The sequence below is a fragment of the Rhinolophus sinicus genome, chromosome 2 (assembly GCF_057876585.1).
Source record: "Rhinolophus sinicus isolate RSI-liver-muscle chromosome 2, RSI-T2T, whole genome shotgun sequence".
NCBI lineage: Eukaryota > Metazoa > Chordata > Mammalia > Chiroptera > Rhinolophidae > Rhinolophus > Rhinolophus sinicus.
In genome coordinates, this window is record NC_142502.1 from 15,205,528 (window position 1) to 15,231,771 (window position 26,244).

Here is a 26,244-nt window from a genome sequence, read left to right on the forward strand (position 1 = left end):
AGAAGGGGAGGCTCAGGCAGTTTCATTAGTCCCCTTAACACCCCTGTGAGGTGGGTTTAACATTATTTCCATTTCATAAAGCAGAGAAATAAAAAGCAAAGGACTATCCTAGGGCAATAGAGTAAATCTGGGGAGATGTCCAAATTGAACCCTAACTGTCCTGACTCTTAAGATTTGCGGGAACAAGGTGTCATAGTGTTAAAAATGCAACAGCTTTCATAATCAGGTAAATCAATGAACTATTATAATGTAACATGGCAATTCTATTTTTGAACCAATAATATAGGAAATTTGTATTTGCAAAGACAATACATTACCAAGCGTTTTTATATGATTAACTACAGTTCCTTAAAACAAACAAACTAACAAACCCAAACAGCTTTTGAGGGGGAAAACCCAATTTAATATAAAGCTACAAAATTGTGTTTTCTTTATTAGTTCTTTCTTTTCTCTCAGTTGCCCAACTATATTTTCAGATGGAAGCAATAAGTTAAAATGTAGGTCAGCCATTTCATCTTCAAGTGAAATGGGTATAATTGTAGCTTCTAAAACCTGGAGCCAAAAATATGTTTGCTTGTCACAGAAACATAGAAGTATTTTGTAATATTGTATGGGAAAGTATGCTAATATCCAGTGTGCAGATATTAAATATGGAATAGGCTTTGATACCATTACAGATTTAATATTATTTTCTAAGGCAATACAGCTAATTTCAATTACTCATGGACCGAATATATTTTATATTGTCCTCTTCTTAAACCTATCATTACTCACTAGAAGTTTCCATCAACATTGAATTGGGATAGAGAAAACTGTGACGTCAGTTAACTTTGCTATTTATAAATGCTTTGATTCAAATATAAGTTTAAAGTTAATAGCCAGCATAATTTTGGACTATTTGTTTTTTTGCATAATTTCAATTCTCCATTATAAAGTCTATTAATACAGAGGGTGCCAAAAAAACATATACACATTTTAAGGAAGGAAAAAACTGTATTAAAATTGTTAATACTCAATATATCCCAAAACAAAAGATGAATACAAGTCACATTTGACTTCTGCAATTACAAGAGGTACTCAAAATGTTTACCATCAGTGTAATTTTAATACATTTTCCTTTCTTAAAATGTGTATACCTTTTTTGGCACCCTCTGTATTAGACTGTAGATTGATTCAGATTAGTCATTTAAAAAAGTAAATGAAAAATTTAAGATACTGGTCAATATTCTGTTAATATAAAAGTTTTCCTGATAAGTCCAGTTTACATGAGCTTCTAATTATCTACCGTCCCCTGAGAATGTCAGCACCCGAAGATAATTAGTGACGAGAAACAGAAGTCCATCTTTCCATCTGAGGTTCCTGTACCTGTATTTTAGTACACGAATTCCGGAAAGATGGTCTCCAGACCGCCAACATGTCCAGGCCTCCTATTCCTTGGCAAATATTATTTTGTCCCACTAGGTTTAAAAGACCAAGCAAGGTTTTCTACAGTTATGTCATAAAGACATCAGTAAATGCTACTTTGCTCTTTGCAAGCTCAGAAAGACTGAGTCGTAGTTTTTTGAAAACTCTTTTAATATAAACGTTCTCTTCAAGAGAAGCATCACCATCTCAGCACCTACACATTACGTGAGGGAGCAAATATTAACTAAATGACTACTCAGGCTAAATGACCCAAGAAATCACGTTTTCAACAATGGGGTAAACTTTAAAAACCCAAAAAGGAAAGGAAAAGCTATAATAAACTATGAAAAAAGCAGAAACTATATTCATTTTTCTTGCTAGCTGAACATGGTTGCTTCCTTTCATCAGTTAAAAAGAAGCCTCAGGAAATTGATAGAAACAATCCCAGAAATGCAGCTGAATGCTGTGATGTCATGAGAAGACTCTAGAGAATGAGTTTTCTCTGGCTTCAATTAACTATCAAATGTTCTGCTGGGATATAAATTATCTCCTGTCCCACAAACTTTAAAAACAAGTCACAAAATCCACATTAGAATATAAGTTTTTTTAATTTTTATAAATAACTTATCTGTTACAAAGATAGTTTACCCAGCTAAATCACAAAACCATCAACTCAAGATATCCAAATTACGTTTTATTAATAAAACAAGTAAAAACTGATTTATCGATCTTCACATAGAACTGCAGATGAAGCTGAAAAACAAGGCCTATTTTTAAAGCAAAAGGCATCAAATGTATGGGCTTTGGGTCTACTGTCTAATCAACTAGGATTGTCATATTCTTCCCATATACACAATGCAGAGCCTGGAAGTCAAGGCTTTGACATTCATATAGATCACCGGTGATAATCTTGTTTATTTAAAAAATATCCAAACATTTACAGTGGGTGACAGTTTACATTATCTCCTATCTTTTGCTACATTTCAGCACTTCCCTTAGCCCCATTCTCAGCACTGATATATAATTTCATAATTCTTTTTAAATGCATACTGTTATTTCTTTTTCTTGATTTCATTTAGTTATATACATTCCTGATCATCTGAATATTTATTTTCCTTATAAAAATATATCATCAAAATAAAGAGATGCTTGAGGTTGCTTCAGTGTTCAAGTTTGCTTGTTTTTCTTTTTTCCAGCTTTTCTTCAGTTGTCCTAAATATGACTAGCCTTGTTTTATAAATACACATGATACTGCCACCACGTCAGGTTTAGAAACAAATTGCCCCAACAGTAAAGCATTTAAACTTCTCTCAAAAAGAAAAAAAAAAAAAGGGCTGTAGGTACTGCTGCTGCTGCTGGTTTTGAAACTGTACTTTCCCAATAGTAATCTCTTGTGAAAGTTCTGTGGGACACCAGGCAGATGAAGCAAGTTTAACCTTGTTGCTCTGTCAGTGGGTTAAAAATATCTTTTGTTTTAAGCTTCCCTTTGGAAGATAAAACACTGTGTTGTGTCACCCACCATTAAAGTCAGTATATAGTGTGACTTATAGACATAAGTCTTGTAATATTTTCTGCAATTCACTGCAGCATCTGTATGTCTTCACAGAACATCAGCACTCAATGAGGGCAAAGTACAGAATAAGTAAAGTTATTCTGTGCATAGTTTCATTTCATTAATGCTTTTTTATTTTAAGGCATTGCTTTTTTCAGGTAAGGCTTAAAAAGGGACATGATCGTGCTTAATCACTAAAGGAAAAAAGAAAATTAGTTAACAAAAGACTATTACACTATACATATAGAAATATAAGAAAATAATAAAGGAGAAAAGAAATCACTTAAAGCAGACTCGAGAAATCTGTACAGTAGGAAAAGCTTTGGGATATTTCACTGCATGTTTGTATAGACAATGCATGCTGCTTTCCTTTTCATCTTTAGACCCTAGATGCTGGCTTCAGAGTGGAGACGTTTTCAGGGAAGACAAAGATAAGGCCAGAGTACCACAGATTTGTGAAGTTCTTCCCCTATCCATTGGCACTATGTGGCAGCAAACAGTTTTTAAATAGTTACACCTTGTTCCTTTTCTTCATGTTTGTAGTGTTTCACCGAAAGCTTAAAAAAAAAAAAAAAAAAGGCCATCATTCTATTCCTTCCTCCTGTCAAAATTCAGTAGTGACATGAGGGGAAAAAGGCACTGGGAACACCTAGGCATGAACAGCTTGAGAATTATCCACAATGGGCTACTGGTAACACTGTACATGGTTAGGCAGCGGGCAACCAAGTCTTTCAGCAGATTACCTTTCATGTGATGAATTTCAACTGCCCATGACATTACTGAGGTATTATTAGCTCTGTGGGCTGACACTGAACATTAGCACAACACCGCTTGTCACACCTTCAATCTGACAAAATCCTATGTAGCAGTGAAGCTTTTCCCCTGATGACAGACTAGTTTCTTGAACTTCAGATGTAATTTTACAGAAGATATAGGGCCTTTTGGCTCAGAAATGCCTTGGCATCTCACACTGTTCACAGCGGATTAAGGCTGGATGGTTCAAAAAAGTACAGGCAGTACAATTCCACTGAGCCCCCTCATCATCTTCTGTATCTTGAGTCTTTGGTGTTTTGATGGTGGACCTTTGATCTGCAAGGAAGCAAAAGAATTATTTTAGCAGCAAACATTGCAAAGTCATAAATTACTGGCATTTTTAAACACTGTTTGTATTGCACAGCATGAAGCCGCTTGGTAACCAAATGAAGCATCTAGCGGAAACTGACACACATGCTTGGTCCTCACCAACCTCTATCAAGCTGGTACTTCTCCCCTGGGGAATAGCAACAGGGAAAAAATGTAACCCCCTCAATTATCTCCTTAAGGGGGAAAAGAGCATCGTTTTCTCCAATTTATAGCAAGAGAAAAGGGAAATTAATTCATATGGTAACTGATAGCACAGAATCACATAATGTCACCTAAGATTGTGAAAAGGTGTCCTACTACAATGCAATACTGACAGTGAATTTACGTCTCATTATGTTTCATTTTCCACTGAAATAGTATTTATATTTGTTTTTTTACCAGGAATGGAAGTTTTTGTTAAGTGTTCTCTATCAGCTAAAAATGTAAGTTTTGAACAACACAAATAAAATATAAAGGTGAACTAATTTCTATAATCTTATTTAACTATATATCAATAACAGACCCTGGAGAAGCGAATCGTATAAAAAAATTACCATATTTTATTCTTAAATCAAGTTTGTTATGGAATAGTAGAAAGAACACTAGATTGAGGGTTGTGAAAATGCAGTTCTGCATCTGGCTCTGCTACTAACTCCTGATTTCTTTGCTGTGTGATCTTAAAAAAAAAAATCACATATCCTCTCGGTTTAATCTTTCTTACTTATAAAACAAAGTCGCTGCAGCTTTAAGAGGCCTATGTTCTAGCTCAAGGGTGTCCAAACTTTTTTCAACGTTTTTCACCAAGGGCCATATTCGGTAAAATACACAAACAGCCTGGCCACTCACTCGTATTGCCTCACCTGGTTTATTTAAGTAAACTAAATAGATTTTTGGAATTTGCTGCGGGCCAATTAACAATGGATTGCGGACCGCAGTTGGCCTGCGGGCCACAGTTTGGACACCCCTGCTCTACAGTGTTTGCATGAATAGAAGTATCTTAAATACAAGGGATAATTATACTCCTCCAAGGTTGTATCTAAAATGAAACTAATACATTTATGAAACTCTTTTTTGGGGGGGCTCCCATTATAAATTTAGAATTGTATTCCTACAAATTATTTTTGGGAAGTTTAAAGGTAAAAGAGCATGCCTTCTTGGATCTTTCCTGTCAAAGTTTATAATTTAATGATTTAAACTACTAAAACTATGTATATTAATTTGCAAATTACACCTACTACATTTAGTTACTGAGATGGTAACTAAATACCTTTTCTGCTATTTTGAAAAACAAACTATTGTATTTATTAGATGAAAATATAGGAAGTCTTTATAACAAATTTAAAATACTGATGTTTGGTATTCTGTACCCCTTTAGCAGCACCTTATTCACTGATTAGTCTTAAAGAACACTTGATTGCAAAATTCCTAACTTCAGACTCTGGTCACAATTTTTAAGCATCATCACAATTTTTGCCACATGCGTGAGCACCTTTAGAGTATTATTTATAATTTTCTTAAAACTGAATAATTTTAAAACAAATATCTAATTAAGGCTTAGCTAAGTAAAAATATTTGAAAAACCAAGGGTGTGACAATACTAGTTAGCATCCCCTAAAGCACATTAAAATAAATACAGTTAAAAAAAGTTTGACGTTTTACCATCTAAAATTATTTCACACTCTGTACTTGGGAAACATTACCTATATATATATATATTTTTTTAAATGAAAAACATCCAATGGTTTTCTTACATCTGTACAATCTCATTTGGTACTTAGAATTATGAATCTTTTTGTTAGTGGTATTTGGAAACTAAATCACCAGAATTGAAAAAAGAGGAAGTTACATTGGAAAAGATGATTTATAATTTCAGCTGTTTAAAAAAACTGCACTGTGAAGCAGATCTTATTTTAAGAAGTAACTAAATAATCCTCTATAAGTGAAACTAAACTCCCATTTTAGCTGTAAGGCAAAATGATTGACTTGCTGTTTCTCCAAAAATAGCCAGATACAAAGCTTCCATTTTTTGCAAAAAAGTTTTTAAGTAATGAATTTTTTTTTTAATTTTTTACCATGAAAAATTTCACATGTATACATAAAAGTAGAGAGGATAGTAACATAAACTCTCATGTACTTATCCTATTTCAGTAACTGTCAAGACCAATCTTATTTTATCTATATTCCACCTCTCCTATCCTCAACACATAAATACTGAATTATGTTGAAGCAAAATAGTAATCTTTTTATAAGAAAAATTCTCATGGTTGAAAGAGTAAAAAGGTTATATTGAGGCAACTCATTTGGAGTCTGAAATACCCACTTTGCTTATTTTAAGGAGCTAAAGTATGCCACCGTTTTCTTTATTCCTTTATTCAATTAATACCAAATAGCATCCAGTGTCCGAATACTCCTAATCTCACTTTTGCTCCTTTATCATAATAGTTCGTTACATTCCAGCTATGTTTAAAAACATTTAAATAAAAAAAATGAAGATACAGTTAGGCTTAAATTATACTTAAACAAAAATGAGTGAAGAGAACAGGATACTGAATGAGAATGTTAAAATTTTTGTAAACCAAAGAACCAGTAACACACTCAGCCTTTCTTGTGTCTATTTCTTTCTTTTTTTTCTATTAATAATTTTTATTTTTTCAAAATGGATTTTTTTTTTTTTTTTTTAGAGATGTTTTTTAATGCCTGGTATAAAAAACCCACACACATTATGACATTTCCTAGGTTGGAGTGTATAAAGTCTGTGAATATCAATGATGTAAAATGATATAGGTAATAATTTTCAAAAATCATTCATCTGGAATTCAGAGTATTGGATTATATAGAATTATGTATAAATTAAACAAGATAGGATACTAATGAAAAATAAACTTCCCTAAGGTATATTCCTCATCATTTGTCTAAAATCAAAAGTATACAAAATTTGCACCCAATGATTTGTTTTTTTTTTGGCCAAGACTTGCTATTTTGGGAGTATACAATGAATCTTAAGGACATCTATACTACTTTTTAAGAACTAAATACATTACACTTTTGCATCCTCCCCAATCCCCAGCATGTAAGTAAAAATAAACAAATATCTTCCTAATGAATCCATCCAACAATGCCAAAGTCTGAAGCACTTCTAGAGTGAAAGGTTGATAAAAATAAAATTTTCTAAAATCTCGCTTTTCAAAATGTAACAGTTTTCACACTTAATGGATACACTAACCTTTGGGTTTTGGTGGCACAGGACCTACAAATCCAATATTGTCATAAAAGTTATGAATAGCGCTGGGATTAAAATGTGGTCCTGAAATATATAAAAAATAAATATATCAATGTTTATATCTGAAAAATATTTAATTTTATTTTTTAAAAAAGCAATTATTTTATTTCTAAAGATAATCACAGAAATGCTTTTTTTTTTTACTTCTAATCTCAGGTTATATGTAAGGATTTCAAAGCAGCAGAGGTAGGTAGGTATAATACAATACTCATAATGGAGGTCTAAGTGGTAAATCGGGGAAGAAGTCAAATTAATTCCAATAAGACAGTAATATAATTAGAACCAGACTCCTGTTCTACGGGACAAATTAAAATAACTAAAAATTTAACAATTTAAAATATAATTTTAAATGATCAAACATGGATTTAAGCAACCAAATAGGTTGGCTTCCCAAGTAAGTATAAAAACCCTGCACTGATGTAATACAATGGTTCAGATTTCAAACAAAAGGAACAAGTTCAAGACTATATAATTTCTAGATCAGCCCTTTCTTTTTCTCTCCGAAGTTAAATTTATGGCATTTTCTATGAATGTTTCAAAATAAATAGGTTACTGACGTTTTAAAAAAATAAAATGAATCATCTTTCAGTTTAATGGACTCTGGCACAAACTCAAAAGTGTGATTAAGGATTTATTTTTCTGTTGGCTTCCTTCCCTTTCCTGTCTTTTCCATTTTATATATTTCTATTATTTCTCTAACTTCAGAATTAGGTTTAAGTTATAAATTTCCTTTTAATTGTCATTGGAATTAAATTGTAAACATTTTTTACTACAATAAGCGATGATTGCTTGTCAATTAATAGTTCAAGTGTAATAAACTATCATGGTTCTAAAAATGCATAAGCCATGTTTTTATTCTCTTTTCTATTTTTGTCAATTTAGATAGTGTTATTAGTGTTATTAGGGCTACCTTTTAAATTGTTTTTAAAAGCATAATTCTTGAAAGGTAAAAGGAAAAAAGGGAAATAAAAAAAGGGGTATGAGTATAATGTTTTAATCTTAATAAACATTACTTATTTAGAACACATTCTACTATTTGTAACACATTCTACTAATACTTTTGACAATACAGCCAGAGATACTAATCCTTATCTTCCCTTAACATATGACTAAAGCAGATTTGAAGGATATAAAATGTGTATCAAATTACTTCTCTACCAAATACTTCTGAGGGGAGGGGACTGAGGAGAGAGAAAAGAAAAACCCAGTAGTTCTTTAGTACTACCTGACTCCAAAATCAAATCTGAGAAAATAAGATTGTGATTGATAAGTATGTTTTCAGCCACAGGAAAAGAGTTGGTAAATTTATACAATGAATTTCAGCTGAGTATGCACTGAACTTTACCTCGGGCTTGAAAAAGATCAATTTCTTTGGTTAAGCAGTCAATGTCAATCTGGAGTTGTCTATTACAACTTCTCAAATGCTGCATTTCTTCGAGCTGAAAGATAATTCCATGTGAGAACGATCTACATTGAATTCTTGTGTCATTAATTAAGAAAGAGTAGCTTGGCACGGGAAGATAAGAACAGAAAAACAAGTATGAATTAAGAGCTTTTCTAGAAAACCAGATCAAGCTTTTATATTTATGACAGATTGCCTATTTTCATGGTCAAGCACAGAGGGCACAACAGTTATACAAAGACTTACTGAAGGTATTTGGGATATGGAATTCGATCTTTTCAGGCGCCTTCGAGTTAGATTATTTTCCATTTCGTTGACCTCAGATTTTAGTTTATCCAGCTTTTTCTTTTGAATCTCTAGTTCTCTTTGAAGTCGTTCCATTCTGGCCTTCTGGTGTACCAATAGAGCTGCAATAAGTATTAATAAACATGAGGACCCACTCATTTTAGTCAATTAACCTTTAAGCAGCTTTGGGAAAACAAAACAAGTAAGTATTTCTGTTATAATAGTTTGCCAAGAATCCCAAAGGTACATTGAAACAAATACTGTAAGTTTAAACACTTAAAATTTCAAAATTTTTTACTTGAAAATTATTTTAATTATCTAAGTGGACAAACGTCACTCACTTTTTTCTTTTTTTCTTTTTTTAGGGTTTGGATAAGCCCACTTTATGGCCAATGATGGCATTTTTAGCCCATTACTTTTTTAAAGGCTCTAGTCTAGTCAATTAACCTACTTACTAGTATTTAATTCACATCTGACCCACTGAAAAAATAAGCCCATCTACTCCAAAAAAGTCTGACATGTTTGGATTATGCACAAGGTATTCTAATAGGAACATTTCATAGCTATTTTAGAAGGGAATGTGGGTTAGGTCAAAGCCATTTTGATGTATGCAACAAATAAAACATTGGTTTTAATCCACATGAATGTTAACATTAAGTTGTTCAAATTGTAGAACAGAAACTATACCATTTAGAGAAATCAAATACATATATTTTCTTATATTCCAATTACATTTTATGAAAATATTTTCCTAAGATTTTTAAAGAAAGAAAATAAGCAATCAACCTTGTAGCATGAATGATGAACTGCTTGGGAAACTGATGAAGCCATAAGAATTGATGTATTTTCTTGTGGTCCTTTCCTGGACAATGTGAGTCTCACTTTTTAGGATTCTGGACTGAAAGTGAAGATACCTGAATCTATGGCTATAAAAAGGCAGCTAAGGATGATTCTACCATGAGAAAACAGGCAGATTTTGAAAAGTGCAATAAACAACCTTTAAAAATGAAAAATAGTGATTGAAATGGAAAAGTCAATTAGAGTAAGCAGATTAGATTAATGCTGAACAGTCATTTTCAACTAAACTCAACTTTCTATGAATCTAAAAAATAAGAAAAAGGCTATGGCATATTTAGGTACATCTAGGCCATTCAATCCAGTAGTACATTCTAGAACCATAATTAGGGTGTGGGATGGGGTAGGCTATTAGGCTTAAGTACTTCAAAATTAACTTTAAATAGTAGATAATTTTCCCCAACAAAAACCTAACACTAATATAATCCACAGATTTTCCCCTCTGTAATTTTCCTTATTTATTGGAAGAAATAAATACAAGGGCATTATGTTTCAACTTTAAAAAAGCATGGCTGATTCTGATAAACACTAAAATCCTGGGACCCTCTCTGCCAATTTAATATATATTCTGCAAACCCATGGAGGTGTTTCTGGAGGTACACATGTTCCTGGATGAAAACTTGCCATATCTTTGCACATCATACCTACCTACCCAAGCTTGTTTGGTCAAGCCTGTATTAATTTGATTTGAACTGCAGAATTCTATCCCCCTACTACCAAAACATAAGAATCCTGCATTAGGGTTTATTTATTTTCCTAAAAGAAGATGGGGATGTGGGCTTTTAGTTTTGGAGTGGGACAATAACAGAAGAAAATATGAAGGCAGGAAGTGGGAATGAAGGGCAAGTTAAAGGAAAACTAGGAGTAATATACTTTTCTTCATTTTTAAACTGCAACCACCTACTAACATGTCTCAAATGGTATTAATTTGAAATTTGTTAAAATTATTATTTTATTTAAAAGTAGAATTTAAAATTAATGCTAGAGATTTTCTCCCAAAAAGTTTTTTTGTGTGCTAAATATGCAAAAAAAATTTTAAACACATTTATTTAGTGGTTTTAATGACTAAATGATGGTTCATGTTCATGCTGAAATTAGAAAACATGATCCACTTTTGTGATACGGAGAAAGAATGAGAACAGTTTCTTGAGACATTGAAATCTAATTTATACCACACTTGAGTGATCACAATTTATACCATAAGGGCAGAGAGAGACCTCAGGATGAGAAATTATTATAACAATTAGCCCCAGGCTGGTTATTTCCTTGGGGTGCCTGGCAGAAGCAAATGCAAACTGCCCTGGCAACCCATTTCCACTACCAGTAAGCAACTACTATGAAATACACAAAGGAAAAATCCTCAATGAAGAAAAGTTCTCAATATAAAAAATATGACCAAATAAGAAAATGATATAACCTTGAGAATCAATGGCCCAAAAAGAGACACCCCCAAACTGAAAGATTACATAATAGTCTCAAAGAAGCTATGGAAAAGTCTGTTTAAGATGGTAATAGTGATAAAAGAAGAAACAAAAATAAAGCAAAGAAATAACAGGACAGATTTGCAAAAGTACCATAAACAACTTCTTGAAATGAAAAATAGTTACTGGAATGAAAAAGTCATATAGATTAAACAGTAGATTGGAGTGTGTCAAAAACACAGTTTAGTGACCTGGAAGATAGATCTAAGATTATTACCCAAAATACACAGAGATAAAGTGATAGAAAACATGAAAGAGGGGGTAAAAGATCTCACATAAATTTAAAAAGGAGTTCTAGAAAAAGACAACAGAGAATGGAGAAGAGGCAAAATTGGAAGAGATTCTTGCTGAAAATCTTCCAAAATTGAAGAAAAGAAATAATAGATTCCAGAAGATAAGGGAGTAATTTGTTCACCTAACTAAATTATCAGCGTATGGATGAACAAAGACATTTATAGATAAAGTTTGGGGGAATTTACCAACCACAGACTGCTGCTGAAAGAACTACTAAAGAGGTTTTTTGATAAGGAAATTAATACAAAAGGAATAAGATGAACAAATCTAAAAAAGTTCTAGTTATAAACAAAGGAAAAAGACCATGGCAGTGGGTGGGAGGCACGGATTGTCTAAAACAAAGGAAAACTAAAATATTAGAAAAGAATCACAAGAAATTGGAAGTATGAAGCGCAGAGGACAACCATTCTAAGGTTTTGAAAGTGTTTAGGAAGCATACTTGCAAATGTTGCTAAACCAAATATACACGTTAAAGATTTGGGGATCACTACTAGAGAATGCTAAATGGAATGTAGTTTCTAAATTAAAAGACAGAACAAATGGAAAATCAGTAAAATGTGATTAAACTTAAATGAAAAAAAGGAAGAAAAAAAGGGAAGAATTGGACAACAAAAAATGACAGGAATAATTCCAAATATATCAGTAATCACAGTAACTACAATCTAATTAATCTGTTAAGATATTAATACAATAGATCAGACTAGATTTTAAAAATTCAGCTATATGCTGTTTATAAGAAACACACTTAAAACGTAATTCACTGATCCATTCTTTAATATTAAGAGCCTACTACGCGTTAGGCACTGTTGTAGGCACTTGGGAAATCAATGAACAAAACAGGTTAAAGCTCCCTGCCCTGCCAGAGCTTATATTACAAAGGTGGAGGCTGGGAGTGGTGTAAGAACAAGACTCTAAACAAGGGGTCAGCAAACTATCAGCTATGAGCCAAATGTGACCCACTGCCTGTTTGTGAATGAAGTTATACTGGAATACAGCCATACTCACTTGTTTACTTATTGTTTATAGCTGGTTTTGTGTTATGACAGCAGAATTGAATAGTTGTGATAGAAACCACATGGCTTGCAAAATCCTACATAATTTACTGTCTATCTGGCCCTGTACCAGATCATGTGGAGACTTGTTGACCATCTCAAGGACTCTGAGTACATGGCGACCCATCACAGCACAGAAAAGGTCAAAGTAAAAGGACTAAAGTAAAACATATATTTTGCACTTTAGGTACCACTCTAAGAGACACATAGTAAGAGCAGCCCAATTGCTGGAGATACTTGAAGACTGTGGGGCACCAAAGGCAACAACAAAACCCAACCCTGCTCCATTCCTGATTGAATCGACTGAACACTGCACAGTACTGACCTGACAGAAAAAGAGGTGTTCTCGTTTCTGGGTGTAAATACTATTTATCTCAGTCTCTTCTTCCCCCCCCACACAATATTGGGCATTCAATAAGAAATTATGAGATACACAGGAAATCAAGAGAAATCTGTAACTTATCATCAACAGAGAAGGCCATCAATAGAACCATACCCAAAGGTGACCCAGATGTGGCAACTACCTGACATGGAATTTAAAATCATGTAATGATGATTGATATGTTAAAAAATCTAGTTAAAAAAGTGGACAATATGCAGGAACTGATGGGTAATTTGAGAAGAGATGGAAATTATAAAAAAAAGTCAAGTGCTAGAAATAAAATATTGCATCAGAGATCAAAAATTTCTTCAACAGGCTTCCTAGCACAGTAGACGCAGAAGAGGATAGAAATCACCCAAATTGAACACAAAGAAAACAACGTGAAAAAAAGACAAAGCATCCAAGAAGTGTGGGACAATATCCAACGGTCTAATACATGTCATTGATAAAGAGGAGAAAAACAAGGTAGAAGAAATACTTCAGGAGATAATAGCCAAATATTTTCCAAAATGAATGAAAGACAATAAACCACAGATCCAAGAAGCCCAGAGAACTCCAAGTGGTATCAAAAGAAAACAAAACCTAGACACGTCGTAGTCAAACTGATGAAAACAAAAGATATGGAGAAAATCTGGAAGGCAGCTAGAAAAAATTTGAAATTTGTATACCAGGCAAATACAATACTGAAATAAAGCCAGTGTAGCAATATTAATATCAGAAAAAAATGGACATCAGGGTAAAATATGTTATGAGAGATAGAAGTTCTTTACTTAATGATAAAAGGAAAAAAAATGCTAGCATACAGTTCTCATTCTGTGTGGAAAACCGTAAAAGAATATTCTAATTTATTTTCCAAGTAATGCACATCTCAATCTCAGCACATACATTCCAGGACTGGTTTGAACATTCTCCCAGTCACAGGTAGTTTCCTTAGTAATCCTCAATACTGTATTTCTTAATGTTCCTATCAAAAGAGGAAAGTAAACCAGAGTTGAGAGCTACACAGATGGCCAGTATTAGTGGGAGGTAACGTTTGGCAACAGGCAGAAATCTGATTCAAAAAAGACTTAGGAGAAATGAAGGAGCCACAGTTGCTGAAGGTATTGTTGTAGGGATGTTTTGAAGTTAAAGAGTAAATTCTTAAAAATGTTTCTGAAACAAAAAAGATTACATCCTTGGAAATTTGCAGAAAAAAGGAGTTTTTGCAATAGCAAAACTTGCCTTTGGGAGTAAAGGCAAGCTACCTTAGACTGAAGCCCTAAAGCAAATTACTGTGAATCCACTGTCTTAGAATTTATGTAAGACCTAGTTCTTTCTCATGAAAACAAAATCTTAGAGTTATAATGACTATATTACTTAGAAATGACAAGCCTAGTTTGTAGACTATTCAGGATCTCTTAAGTATGTCTGTTAATTATAAACAAGCTAAAAATGCTCTGAATATCACAGGAAAGAGATATGATCTCTGTTTCTCAGCAATGCTTTCTTCTGCGTGCCTGGGTTTTTATGTGTGTAGTTCACTTTTCATTTGTGGTTTGGGATTTTTAGATAGGAATCTGAGAAAAATGAATTGCAAAGAAAATAGTGTCAAGATGAATTTCTAAAAATCACTGAAAATTCAGCTAAAACTCAACTCTTTTTCTCTAGTTGTGGTTTTTGTCTGCAATTTTAACTTCACTGTTCAAAGTATTATACAATACATATCCATTAAGAAATAACTTTTTTAGACTCATAATGAAGAATAATTATAGTGTTTGTTTATAAAAACAATTCTGCTCTGATCAGCCTCCACTAAATGAAAAAGGGTTGGGTATTCACTGGGAAGAAAGAAACATGACAATTTTATTTCCAGGTTCTCAAAGAAGGGGATAACTTGGAAAGAGAGTCAGGGAGGCTTACAAAAATGACAGCTGCAGTTGAGGAGTGAGGCTAGAAAATTCCACCTCTGTTATGGGAAATGACGGTGAACAGGGATTTAAGGAATCCCTTAACCTGGCTTTTGGGGTTGCTTCTATCCTTTGGCATATGAAGAAACTGTTATAAACAAAATCATACCAATAACATTTACAGATGAATTAAGTTCATGCACACACAGTAATATGTACTTATGAAGAAGGGGTGATTTGTATGGACTCTAGTGGGTAAGCTGAAGGAAAAATTCTGTTCCTGTTATTTACATATAGACTAATATGGATTTAAAAAGCCAAGCTATGAAGAATCAATTATGTTAGCTAGGACTTTCATTTAAAGATGGTTGACTAAGCATTGTATTTATATATATTATATTCTTCTGCCTCCTAAAACGACAGAGGAATAAAACTGGTACAATCCAACAATGATACAACAGGAAGAAGGCATTAATGGTCAAAGAGATTTCAGCAAGTTTCTGGAAGACTGAAAACAGATGAATGGCATAGACTAATGAAAGAGGGTAAGAAAGCTACAGTTTCATAGGCGAGGAGGGCACTGCAGACAAAGAGGCAGAACTTGCCCTTCAGAAACCTAAAGAGGCTTCCAGACTTTGGCGAATGCAGGTAACACCAGGAGGTAGAAGTGAGGAACGATCCGGAATAGAAGCTTAATTGGATGTCTGTTTATGAAACAGTCAACAATTCCCCATCCTATAGAAGGGCAAGAAACTAACTGTATGTTTATTTGTAAGATCCCCCGAACATACATTTCTCATGCTGATCCTTACATACTAAGAACGCAAGGTGGTCAAGGTGGAGTGTTCTCTTGTAGCAGCTGGTTCCTGACTTATTCATCACAAAGCAAAGTCTGTCAAGTGACAAATCTCACTTTCTTACACAGGGCTTTCAGTTAGCCTTCATAGTCCTTCATTCTGAAATATGAACCAATAGTCAAGGATCACAACATATCTGAGGAACATCTGACAAGAGAAAGACCCATAAAACAACAAGCTGCTATGGAAAAAGACCCAGAGAACTAGTTCTTAGAAATTAAGCATCACTGCTGAAATGAAAATTTCATATATGGGCCGGGACAAAAATTAATTGTAGAATGGAAAGACAAGGCCGTTGAATATACTGAAGATATGACAATAAATAAAAAGTTGGTCGAGGATGTTAAATAGCTGAATAAGAGAAGTTCTAGAAGGAGACAATGGAGAAACTAGGAATCAGAATGGGATTTCCATGGCTGAAGACAGACACTACAAGCCTTTAAACTAAAGTGGCCTAACAATGTGGAACAAGGATATTGGGGGAAAAAAAAAAAAAAAAGCCCTACACTTAAGACACACCAATGTCTATACATAGAAGCAATGTATATAGTATATATAGAACATAAAAATGCATGTATACAAACATGTACACCTTGAAAAACTGAAAATATCCAATTATATACAAATAAACAAACCATAGTAAGGGCTGGGTAAAGACTGTGCAGCAGTTTCATTTGTGATATTTGCACTGGACAACTATTTTAAAAGCTTACATATTATTACTTGGTATTTATAAATCATTATCACACTAAAGATAAGTTCTTTTCATTTACCACTTGGAAAAATTCAGCACTTTAGATTTTTCATTATCAAGTACCTCTCTCAATCAAACCTCAAGTTCCTTGGGAAAACACTGAATTCAATTTTGTACCATTTGGTCTTCAGTATTAAAACTTGAAAATTGTAGGCACTTGATAAATACCTATTAAATGTAAATTATTGACAATGGTTTGACTTTTAATGGATAGTAGAGTAAAATTCTAAGTCCAAGAAATAGAAATACTGATAAAACAAAGTTGAGACTTCAAGTCTTCAATGTTTAGCTCTAATATTTCACTTAGTCAGATTTAATATGTTTTAAAATATGGCAAGACTTAAGTTGCTGATATTACCGAAAGGTGGCTTTTACAGATGATAGCTCTAACAAAGAAATAAAATAAGTGATGTATTTAACTGAGTTCTTTAGTTTTTTAAACTTACCTATCTACTTTGTCCTCTTACACAAATGAAAACGGAAGAATAAAGGTAGAAAAAACATTTTTATTACCTTTTAAATTCTTTCAGTCAAAATTAAAATTTAATGGATAAAGATAATTATAGCATGCAGCTCCCTCTTGTGGTTGTTAAAATAACTATTAGTTAATTTAAAAACTAGGGCTTTTAAGCACTTCAATAAATATATGTTTTATACAGAAATTTCAGGAAGTTTAGTTTTCACCAACTTTTGTCAGGTTCCGATGAACAATAAAGACAATTTCTTACTCAACTTTATTTGTAATCAGAAAAACACACCTGAAGTTCTAAATGGTGTAAGCTTTACTAATTTTAGGCATTCTATAACGTAAATAATATCTTTCTCCAGAAGTTAAAAATAGATAAGAAAATGGAAAGAGAGTATTAAAAAAAATTTGCCATTGGAATTTTAGTTTTTGTCTGTCGTGACAATTTTATATGCCCAAGTCAGGTACATGCCTAAGTCACTGTACCTAAGAAGGTACAATGCCAACTTCTAAAATAAATCAAGATTTTTCTAGACGGTAACTGCTGACATCAAGGATATCTGTTTTATACACCACTGTGTAATTACAGTCACTTATTTGGTGATTGAGTCACAAAAGATTTAGACATGGCAATTACTCTTTAAAAAATGCATCCTGATATTTTACCTATTTTTTTTTTAGGTCAGTTTGAAAAAAAAAATCTTGCAACAGTGTTGCAAATGGGCCTGCAATTTGCACAACAAATATAACAAGAAAACCGAGGAATGATGCTTAACCTCTGTAATTATTTTTAAGAAATTTAAATTGCTTATTCATTAGTATTAATAATAGATGGAGCCTCTGCTTGGTACCCCTTTATTGGCATTTGTTTGTATATAAGAAGCTGCATGCAATCTTACAGCTTTAAGATATAGACATTGTCTACAACTTCTGTTTTGAGAGAAAAAACTGGGGCCTAGAGATACCACAGGAGCCTCAAAGAAATACAACTGGACGAACCATTATTGGAACTGGGGATGTTCATAGCTTAGAAAGATTTATACTTTAAAAGGGAATATGGTAGCTATTTTCAAGTTTATGAAGGGATGACATATGAAAAAGAAATGAGGCCAGTTCAGTATGGTTTTCAAGGCGTATCACTATAACTAAAGAGAAGATATACACAAGATTTCTGTTCTTTTTTTGTCAAACTCTTGGAATGGAAAAGAGCTTTCTAAACAAGACATAAAACCCAGAAACCAGAAGGAAAAAAGATTAATACGTATGAATACATAAAAGTAAAAAAAAAAATTATAAAACAAAAGAATTTATTGACCAAGTTAAAATAACGTATTAGAAAAAACAGACTAGACATTCTACAAAAACAGGTAAGTTCACAAAATAAGAAACATAAATGGCTTAAAAATACTTGAAAAGATGCTCAACCTCATTCACATTTAAAGAGGTATATTTTCAAAAACCAAAACAAGACATTTTTACCTACCAGACTGACAAAGATGTATGTTTTTCTAATCACCTACACAGTGATGGGTGGGGAAGGGATGGAGGAAAAGAATCTTCTTAAAAATGTTGCCAAAACTGTTCTCTATTTATAAATATGGGGGAGAAATATTGTACCAGTTTATACTCTGGTAGAAGAATTTCTTCAGGTAGAGTCAAAATTAAAACTGGCACCATGCACTGTGCTAGTCATCAGTGTTCTCTCCAAGTATTTCTGGCTCTGCCTTCCAGGGACAGCAGTCCCCCATTTATCCAGTTTTGCTTTCCGTGGTTTTACTTACCCTCGGTCAACCGTGGCCTGAAAATATTCAATGGAAAATTCCAGAAGTAAACAATTCATAAATTTTAAATTGCCCGCCGTTCTGAGCAGTGCGATGGAATCTAACACCGCTGCACTCAGGAAGTAACCATCCCCTCGTCCAGCGTGTCCACGCAGCACCGGCTCCCTGCCCTTCGGTTCCTGAGTAGACCTCTCGGTTGTCCTGTATCTCAGTGCTTGTGGTCAAGTAGCCTTCATTTTACTTACTAATCGTCCCACAGTGAAAGAGTGGTGATATAGCAATTTGGAAAGAGAAGTTGTCAAGTGCTTCCTTTAAGTGAAAGGTGACATTTCTTGACTTAATAAGGAAAGAGAAAATGTGTGCTGAGGCAGCTAAGTTCTATGGTAAGAATGACTCTTCTATGAAATTGTGAAGAACGAAAAAGAAATTCGTGCATGTTTTTCTGTCATACCTCAAACTGCAAAAGTTATGGCCCCAGTGTGTGATAAGTGCTTAGTTAAGATGAACAGGCAGTAAATTTGTGGGTGGAAAACATGAATAGAAACGTGTTCCAACTGATGGCAATGTGATGTGCCAGAAAGCACTGAGTTTATACAAAGACTTCAGCAAGGGACCCCTGAAATGGGTGACACCAAGCCATTTACTGCAAGTAAGGAATGGTTACACAGATGCAGGAATGGGTTTGGATTGAAAAATATAAAAATTACTGGAGAGCGAGTGAACAAGAGAGACCATATTTACACAACTTTTATTACAGCATATATTGTTATAATTATTCATTGTATTGTTAATTGTATTGTGCCTAATTTATAAATTAAACTTTGTCACAGATATGTATGCATAGGAAAAAATATAGTATATACAAAGTTCAGTACTATCTGTGGTTTCAGGCATTCACTGGAGGCCTTGTATCCCCCCACATATAAGAGGGGACTACTGTACATACCGTGTTTCCCTGAAAATGTGACAGGGTCTTATGTTAATTTTTATCCAAAAGACGCATTAGGGCTTATGTTCAGGAATGTCATCCTGAAAAATCATGCTAGGGCTTGTTTTTCGGTTAGGTCTTATTTTCAGGGAAACACGGTAGTAGAACTGAGCCTCACCATTCTTTCTGAATTACCCTGTTTCCCCCAAAATAAGACCTAGCTGGACGCAATATAAGACCAATTCTTATATTAGTTTTTGCTCCAAAAGACGCATTAGAGTCGACTGTCCGGCTAGGTCTTATTTTCGAGGAAACACGCACGGTAGGCATGGCTAAGTGACTTGTCTCAGCTAAAGGGTAACATGCTTGGGGCAGAAGCTTAAGGAGTCAGTGCTGATTTGCTGTATTTCCTTTGTCTTGCCTCAACAATCCTGGAAACATAGAGATTGAGCTTCCCTCATCCTGGGTCCCTGAGTGAGGATGATGTAGAACAGAGCCCACCAGCTAATCTATAACGGCAAGTGAGCTAGAAATAACCTTTGTTGTTTTAAAGACACAGTTTGTCACTGCAGCATAACCAAGCCTAAACGATACATCGATCAAAATTAAAAATATACATATCCTGTGACAGAGCAATTCCATTCCTAGTAATCATTTGCCAACATACTTGGACATGGGCACAAATACGTATATACAGAATTTTTCTGCAGCAGTTTGTAAAAATAAGACTTTCAGATCTATCACAAAAGGATGGGCTAGAGCAGGGGTGTCCAAACTTTTTTTCAACGTTTTTCACCAAGGGCCATATGCGGTAAAATACACAAACAGCCGGGCCACTCACTCGAGGTGAAGTACATATTGCCTCACCTGGTTTATTTAAGTAAACTAAATATATTTTTGGAATTTGCTGCGGACCAATTAACAATGGATCGTGGGCCGCAGTTGACCCCGCGGGCCGCAGTTTGGACACCGCTGGGCTAGAGATTATAGTACAAAATACTATGAGGACTTTTACAAAAGCAGATCTATACTTGCTGACCTGAAATACTCAGAAAGACAAAAAAAATGATAAAGATGAAGAACAAAATACTATGTAACATTTGTATAGAGATGTAAATATCTTTATGTATTATGTATATTCTTGATACATAATTTCAATTTCTACAAGAATACACAGTGAACTATTTGTGAATACCTATTGGTTGTCTTTGGTAAGGAAAACTTTTTATTATACACCCTTTTGTTCTGTTATTATTTTTTTTAAAAAATAAAGTATGTATAGAAAAATAATATTTGAGTGTAATACAATTTAAAATTGACAATTCTAAAATTGACATGGAATAGTAAGAAACCCCAAACAAGCCAAAATAATCTTGAAAAAAACAAAGTATGACTTACAAGTCCCAATTGCAAAACTCACTACAAGGTAGCAATAATGAAGACACTGCAGTACTGACATAGGACAGACATAGATCAATGACAAAGATTCCAGAGTCCAGAGATAAACTCATGTGTTTATGGTCAACTGATTTTCTACAAGAGCGCCAAGGCCATTCAACGGGGAAAGAAAAAGTCTTTTCAACAAAGGGTGCTGGGACATTTGGATAGCCACATGCAAAAGAATGAATGAAGTTGGACCTTTCCCTCATACCACTATATAGAGATTAACTCAAAATAGACAAAGGGCCAAAATATAAGCACTAAAACTATAAAACTCTTAGGAGAAAACATAGGGGTAAATTCTCAACACCTTGGATTTGTTGACTGATTCTTAGATATGATACCAAAAACATGAACAATGAAAGGAAAAACAGATAAATCAGACTTCAGCAAAATTAAAAACTTTTGTGGTTCCAAGGATAAGAAAGTGAAAAGATAACTCACAGACTAGGAGAAAGTAACTGCAAGTCATATAGGGGACTTATATCTAGACTATACAAAGAACTCATACAACTCAACAATAAAAACATAACCCAATTACAAAATAGGCAAAGGATATAAATAAGCATTTCTCTAAAGAAAATACACAAGTGGCCAATAAGCACATAAAATGATCTTTGACATGATTAACCATAAAAGAAACACAAATGAGATACCACTTTATTATAGTCACTCGGACAGCAAGAATCAAAGTCAGACAATTATCAAGTGTTGTCAAGGACATGGAGAAATTAAAACCCTCAAACACTGCTGGGAGGAATGCAAAATGGTGCAGCCACTTTGGAAAACAGTCTAGCAGTTCCTCAACGGTTAAACACAGCAGTTATACTCCTAGGTACATACTCAAGAGAAATAAAAACAAATGTCTACAAAAAAAAGTGTACATGAATGTTTATAGCAGGATTATCACATTACTCATAATAGCCCAAAGGTAGAAACAACCTAAATGTCCATCAATGAATGAATGAATAAATAAAATGTAATGTATCTCTACAATGGCATATTGTTCGGCCTTAAGAAGGAATGAGGTACTAACACATGCTACAACATGGACGAACTTTTAAAACACTGTATGAAGTGAAAAATCCCAGTCTCAAAAGACTACATATTATGTAATCCCATTTATATAAAGTGCCCAGAATATGTAAATCTAGAGACAGAAAGTAGATTAGTTGGCTGCTTAGGGCTGAGAGTGGGGTAGGGAGGCGATAACTAAAGGGTGTGGAGTTTCTTTATGAGGTGATGAAAATGTTCTAGTATTAGTTGTGGTGATGGTTGCACATATATGACTATACTAAAAATCAATGATTTGTACACTGTAAATGAGTGAATTGCATGGGATGTTAATCCAGCTCAATCAAAATAATGACTCCGAAATTTCAAAAAGTAAATTGAAAGAATGAGATAGATTTGTACCTGCTGAAATGCAATGATTTTAAAATACGTTAAACAAAAAATGTAGAGTATATCCCAGTATATATAGTACATAGTGTACAGAGTATATTTTATTATATTATAAAGTATGTATATATGATTCTACATATGTATGTGTACCCATATATGTATAGTATGTTCCCATTAAAAAAAAGATTGTGTGTGTGTGCGTGTGTGTGTAAAAGGAAGGAGGGTAAATAACTGCTAATGGAATTACCTTTGATAGTTAAATGGTGGGAGGACTAGGGGGAAGGAACAGGTCAGGGGTTGAAAGGAGATACATTTTTATTATATCCTTCCTTTTTTGGGTTAGAAGTTCTACCATATGCATGTTATTTTCATGAAACTTTGTAAAGACATGAGTTTAGTATAGGAAATAACTAGCTAGTAGGCAGAGCTTTACAAAAATGGAATATGCTACCTTAGGAGGCAGCTTGTTTCTCGTAAGGTATTCAAGTAAAGAATGGATTTACACTTGATGGGGATCCTGTAGGACCAAGTGTTAGATGGGTAAGTGGACTGGATAACCTTTGTTGTAGAATTCTAGAAGACCTTTAAAGTTTCTTCCAACTCTGAGATTAATTCCAAATTAAAAAGGTAGTCAGTCTTCAGACTGGGAAGAACCTATGAGAAGGAGGGCAGATTTGGAAAAAAAAAATTCTATAAGTGGTTTGACTTCAATTAAGCTTAATTATTGAGTTAATTATTTAATGTGATTTCAATGTCAATACAGTGAGTCAATGTTCTAAAAAAGACATTTTGGATTTAGCAGATGCATAAAATAAAGTCAAAGAGCAAATGAAAAAAATTGAACTAATTTGAAATATTTTTCCTTTTGAAAAGAATATTTACCCCCCCTACTTTTTATCATGACTAACACTTTTATTAAATCTTGAGAAAGACAGATGTTGTGACTTGGAAGGAAACGCTGGTGAAAAATGACAAGGAATAAGAAATACAAACTACAAGAAGCTAATTTTCATCTCAATTTTTCTTATTTGTATTTCTATTTTAGGTTCAAAGTCAAGTCTGCTCCTTAACAACATGATAGGACCATAAATATAAGGAAAAAAGTATTAGAGTATCACTAAAAATGTTTCTAACTTTATATATGTAAAGTTTTAAAAATAATCGTAGTTTATCAGTTAGATCAATACCACAGATGGATTTCTGTGGAGATAATAGAAAACGAGAAATTATTTTTGGCAGCAATGTTAGTTTCATAACAGCCTCTGGTGATAATAACAAAACACCGGCATGAAAATTGAAGAAGTGAAGCATTTGTTTTCCATACCTCTAGAAGTCACCAGTATTACAAAAAGCATATTTCTATAAATGGGAGAAAACACCAGAAAGCCTCGGAATACAGTGAATGATAAAGTATATACTGGTATTTTCAGAAATTAGGTAGTCAGGTGGTATTACTCAAGGGGAAAAATGTAGCTGTCTGGCCAGTATCCTTACTACTGGTAAGCAATTTCTATTTCAATATTCTTCTTAACGGACACAATAAGGATCCTCTTCATATCTACAGACTTTCAGCTAAAATGTCTCTCCAACCTAAATTTGTTTTTTCTACTCAGCACTCATTTTTGTCTCAGATTCCTGTAGTACTTTAAGGAGTCAAGTGTAAGTTATGTCCTTTGGGGTGGTTGTGGTGGTAAGAGTTGGTGTGAGATGAGCAGGGTCCTGGCAGAAGTTTCATTAATTTACCTCTTTTTCTTCTGCTCATTCTATAGCAGAGGGCATATCAAACAATTTATCTTTTATGAGCATAAAATCTCGTTTTTGAAATTTTTTATTGTATTTTTAGATTTCAAATGTTAGATGAAATATAAACAAAAATATAACGCATTTTGGTTACCAAATGTATGTATATATGTTCCCTGCTCAATTTGAGAAAATATTTTCCTATGATTCCGGTACCTGGCTCAACTTACTTTTCTACTCTGCAACAGTATGTTTCCGCAGCTTTCACTAGAGCAATTTCACTGCAGGAAGCAGAGAGATTTCTTTTCTCCTTAGTACCCACACCACACAAATTCGAGCTCAGACAAGATCCTTGCTTAGAGATCAGTATTATTCAGGTCACCTCATTCAGTACCGTAGTGAGTGCTGTGTAAACTGTAAAGCGCCACACAAGCGTAAGTTAACATTATACAAGATGCATTTTCAGGAAAGGACAAGCCTTTGATTTGATTAGAACTAAGTCAGAAAAACACTAGATGGAAGATTTTGTTACTGTGTGATCCACACACCTGGGCCGATACCAGTTCACAGAAGCAGATGAGACGAAAGGTGCAGACCAGCACTCACCCAGTACAGCACAAAACGCACACAGGGAACACAGGGGCGCACAGCGTCCTGAATGTGAGGAAATTCCGGGTGATGTAGGCGTGTTTAAAGAAAGTGACATGGTTGTTACAGCTGCCTGAAGGCTGTTAGTGAAGAGAAGTCATTTGAGTGGCAAACTCTGGGGAACCTTGCGTTTTGGTAGGTGTTGAGCTCTCAAACCAGAGCCTCAACTCCTCAGCAATTTTTTTGTTTTCATACATTCAGATGACTTTAGAAGGTGCTCCCTACACCTATCCAGGGTGTTACTTTGTTTCGGGTTATTTCTAATTATACGTATATATTGTGATTTCTTTCTTTATAGCTGCCTGTTTTAGTTTCATTTCTTTTTATTGAGTGATCTTTTAAGCTCCACACTTCTTAAATTGAGGCACACGTGCCCCCCACAGTGGTGTACCAGGGGTTATATGAAACTACAAGATAAAGCTGAAGCATTTTTCCAGAGGGTTTATTTTGAAAATCTGGAAAGCTGTTAGTGTCCTGATTCAGAGTGTGGGCTGTTGTCAAGTTCCCAGGTTAGAACCTTGTCCTTTGGCAAGGTACTTAACCTGTCTGTTCCTAAGTACTTTACTCTGAAAATAGGTATACTATTAGTGCTACTTTATAGTTTCAGCAGATATTAGTTACTATATATTTTTCCCCTTTGAGCAAATATGAGCAAGGATGGAAAGGTAAGAAATGCTGGGGAGGGGGGGTGGATTTAGATAGGGAGACCAGGGACCACCTCAGAGAAAAGGTGACTTTGGAGTAAAGACCTAAAGGAAGCGAAGGACTTAATTGTGGATTCTGGGAGAAGAGAATTTCAGACAGAGGGAACAGAAAGTACAAAGGCCGTAAGTATGTCTTCTAAGTTTACGGAATAGCAAGAGGCCAGTGGGGCTGGAACAGAGTGATTGAGATGGTGAGAAAAATGAAAGGAGATGGAGAGGGGCAGTGGCTCATGTAAGGCTTTGTAGTTTTTATTCTGGATGACACAGATGGCCGTCATGTGCAGAGGAGTGTTACGGCCTGACTTATGTTTTTTAACCATACATCTGAGTTAAAAGAAGATCACAGGGAGGCACGGGTGAAAGCAGGCAGGCCACTGCAACACGTGAGAGATGACGGTGGCTGAGACCAGAGTAGTGCCAATGGGGGTTGGTAAGAAAAAAGACAGAATTCTTGATATACTTTGAAAGTTAAGAGTTGATAGGATCTACTGTCAAATTAGCTGTGAAATATAAAAGAAAGAAGGATG

The 26,244-nt window shown here is 34.2% G+C and overlaps 1 protein-coding gene across 5 annotated transcripts in view; it reads right to left on the reverse strand.

The window, feature by feature from the left end:
* Positions 1–1,993: 1,993 nt before the first annotated feature.
* Positions 1,994–26,244, reverse strand: part of TAB2 (TGF-beta activated kinase 1 (MAP3K7) binding protein 2) — a 77,314-nt gene continuing 53,063 nt past the window's right edge. For 3 of the 5 annotated variants that reach the window (XM_019746945.3, XM_019746944.3, XM_074333695.2), the window contains 4 exons: positions 9,007–9,167; positions 8,704–8,797; positions 7,302–7,382; positions 1,994–4,045 (listed from right to left, as the gene is read on the reverse strand). In XM_019746945.3, coding sequence (XP_019602504.2) covers positions 3,903–4,045; positions 7,302–7,382; positions 8,704–8,797; positions 9,007–9,167 — 479 coding nt within the window. In that variant the 3' untranslated portion in view covers positions 1,994–3,902. The remainder of the gene's footprint in view (positions 4,046–7,301; positions 7,383–8,703; positions 8,798–9,006; positions 9,168–26,244) is intronic. The other 2 variants (XM_019746946.3, XM_074333696.2) reach the window with 2 other exon arrangements.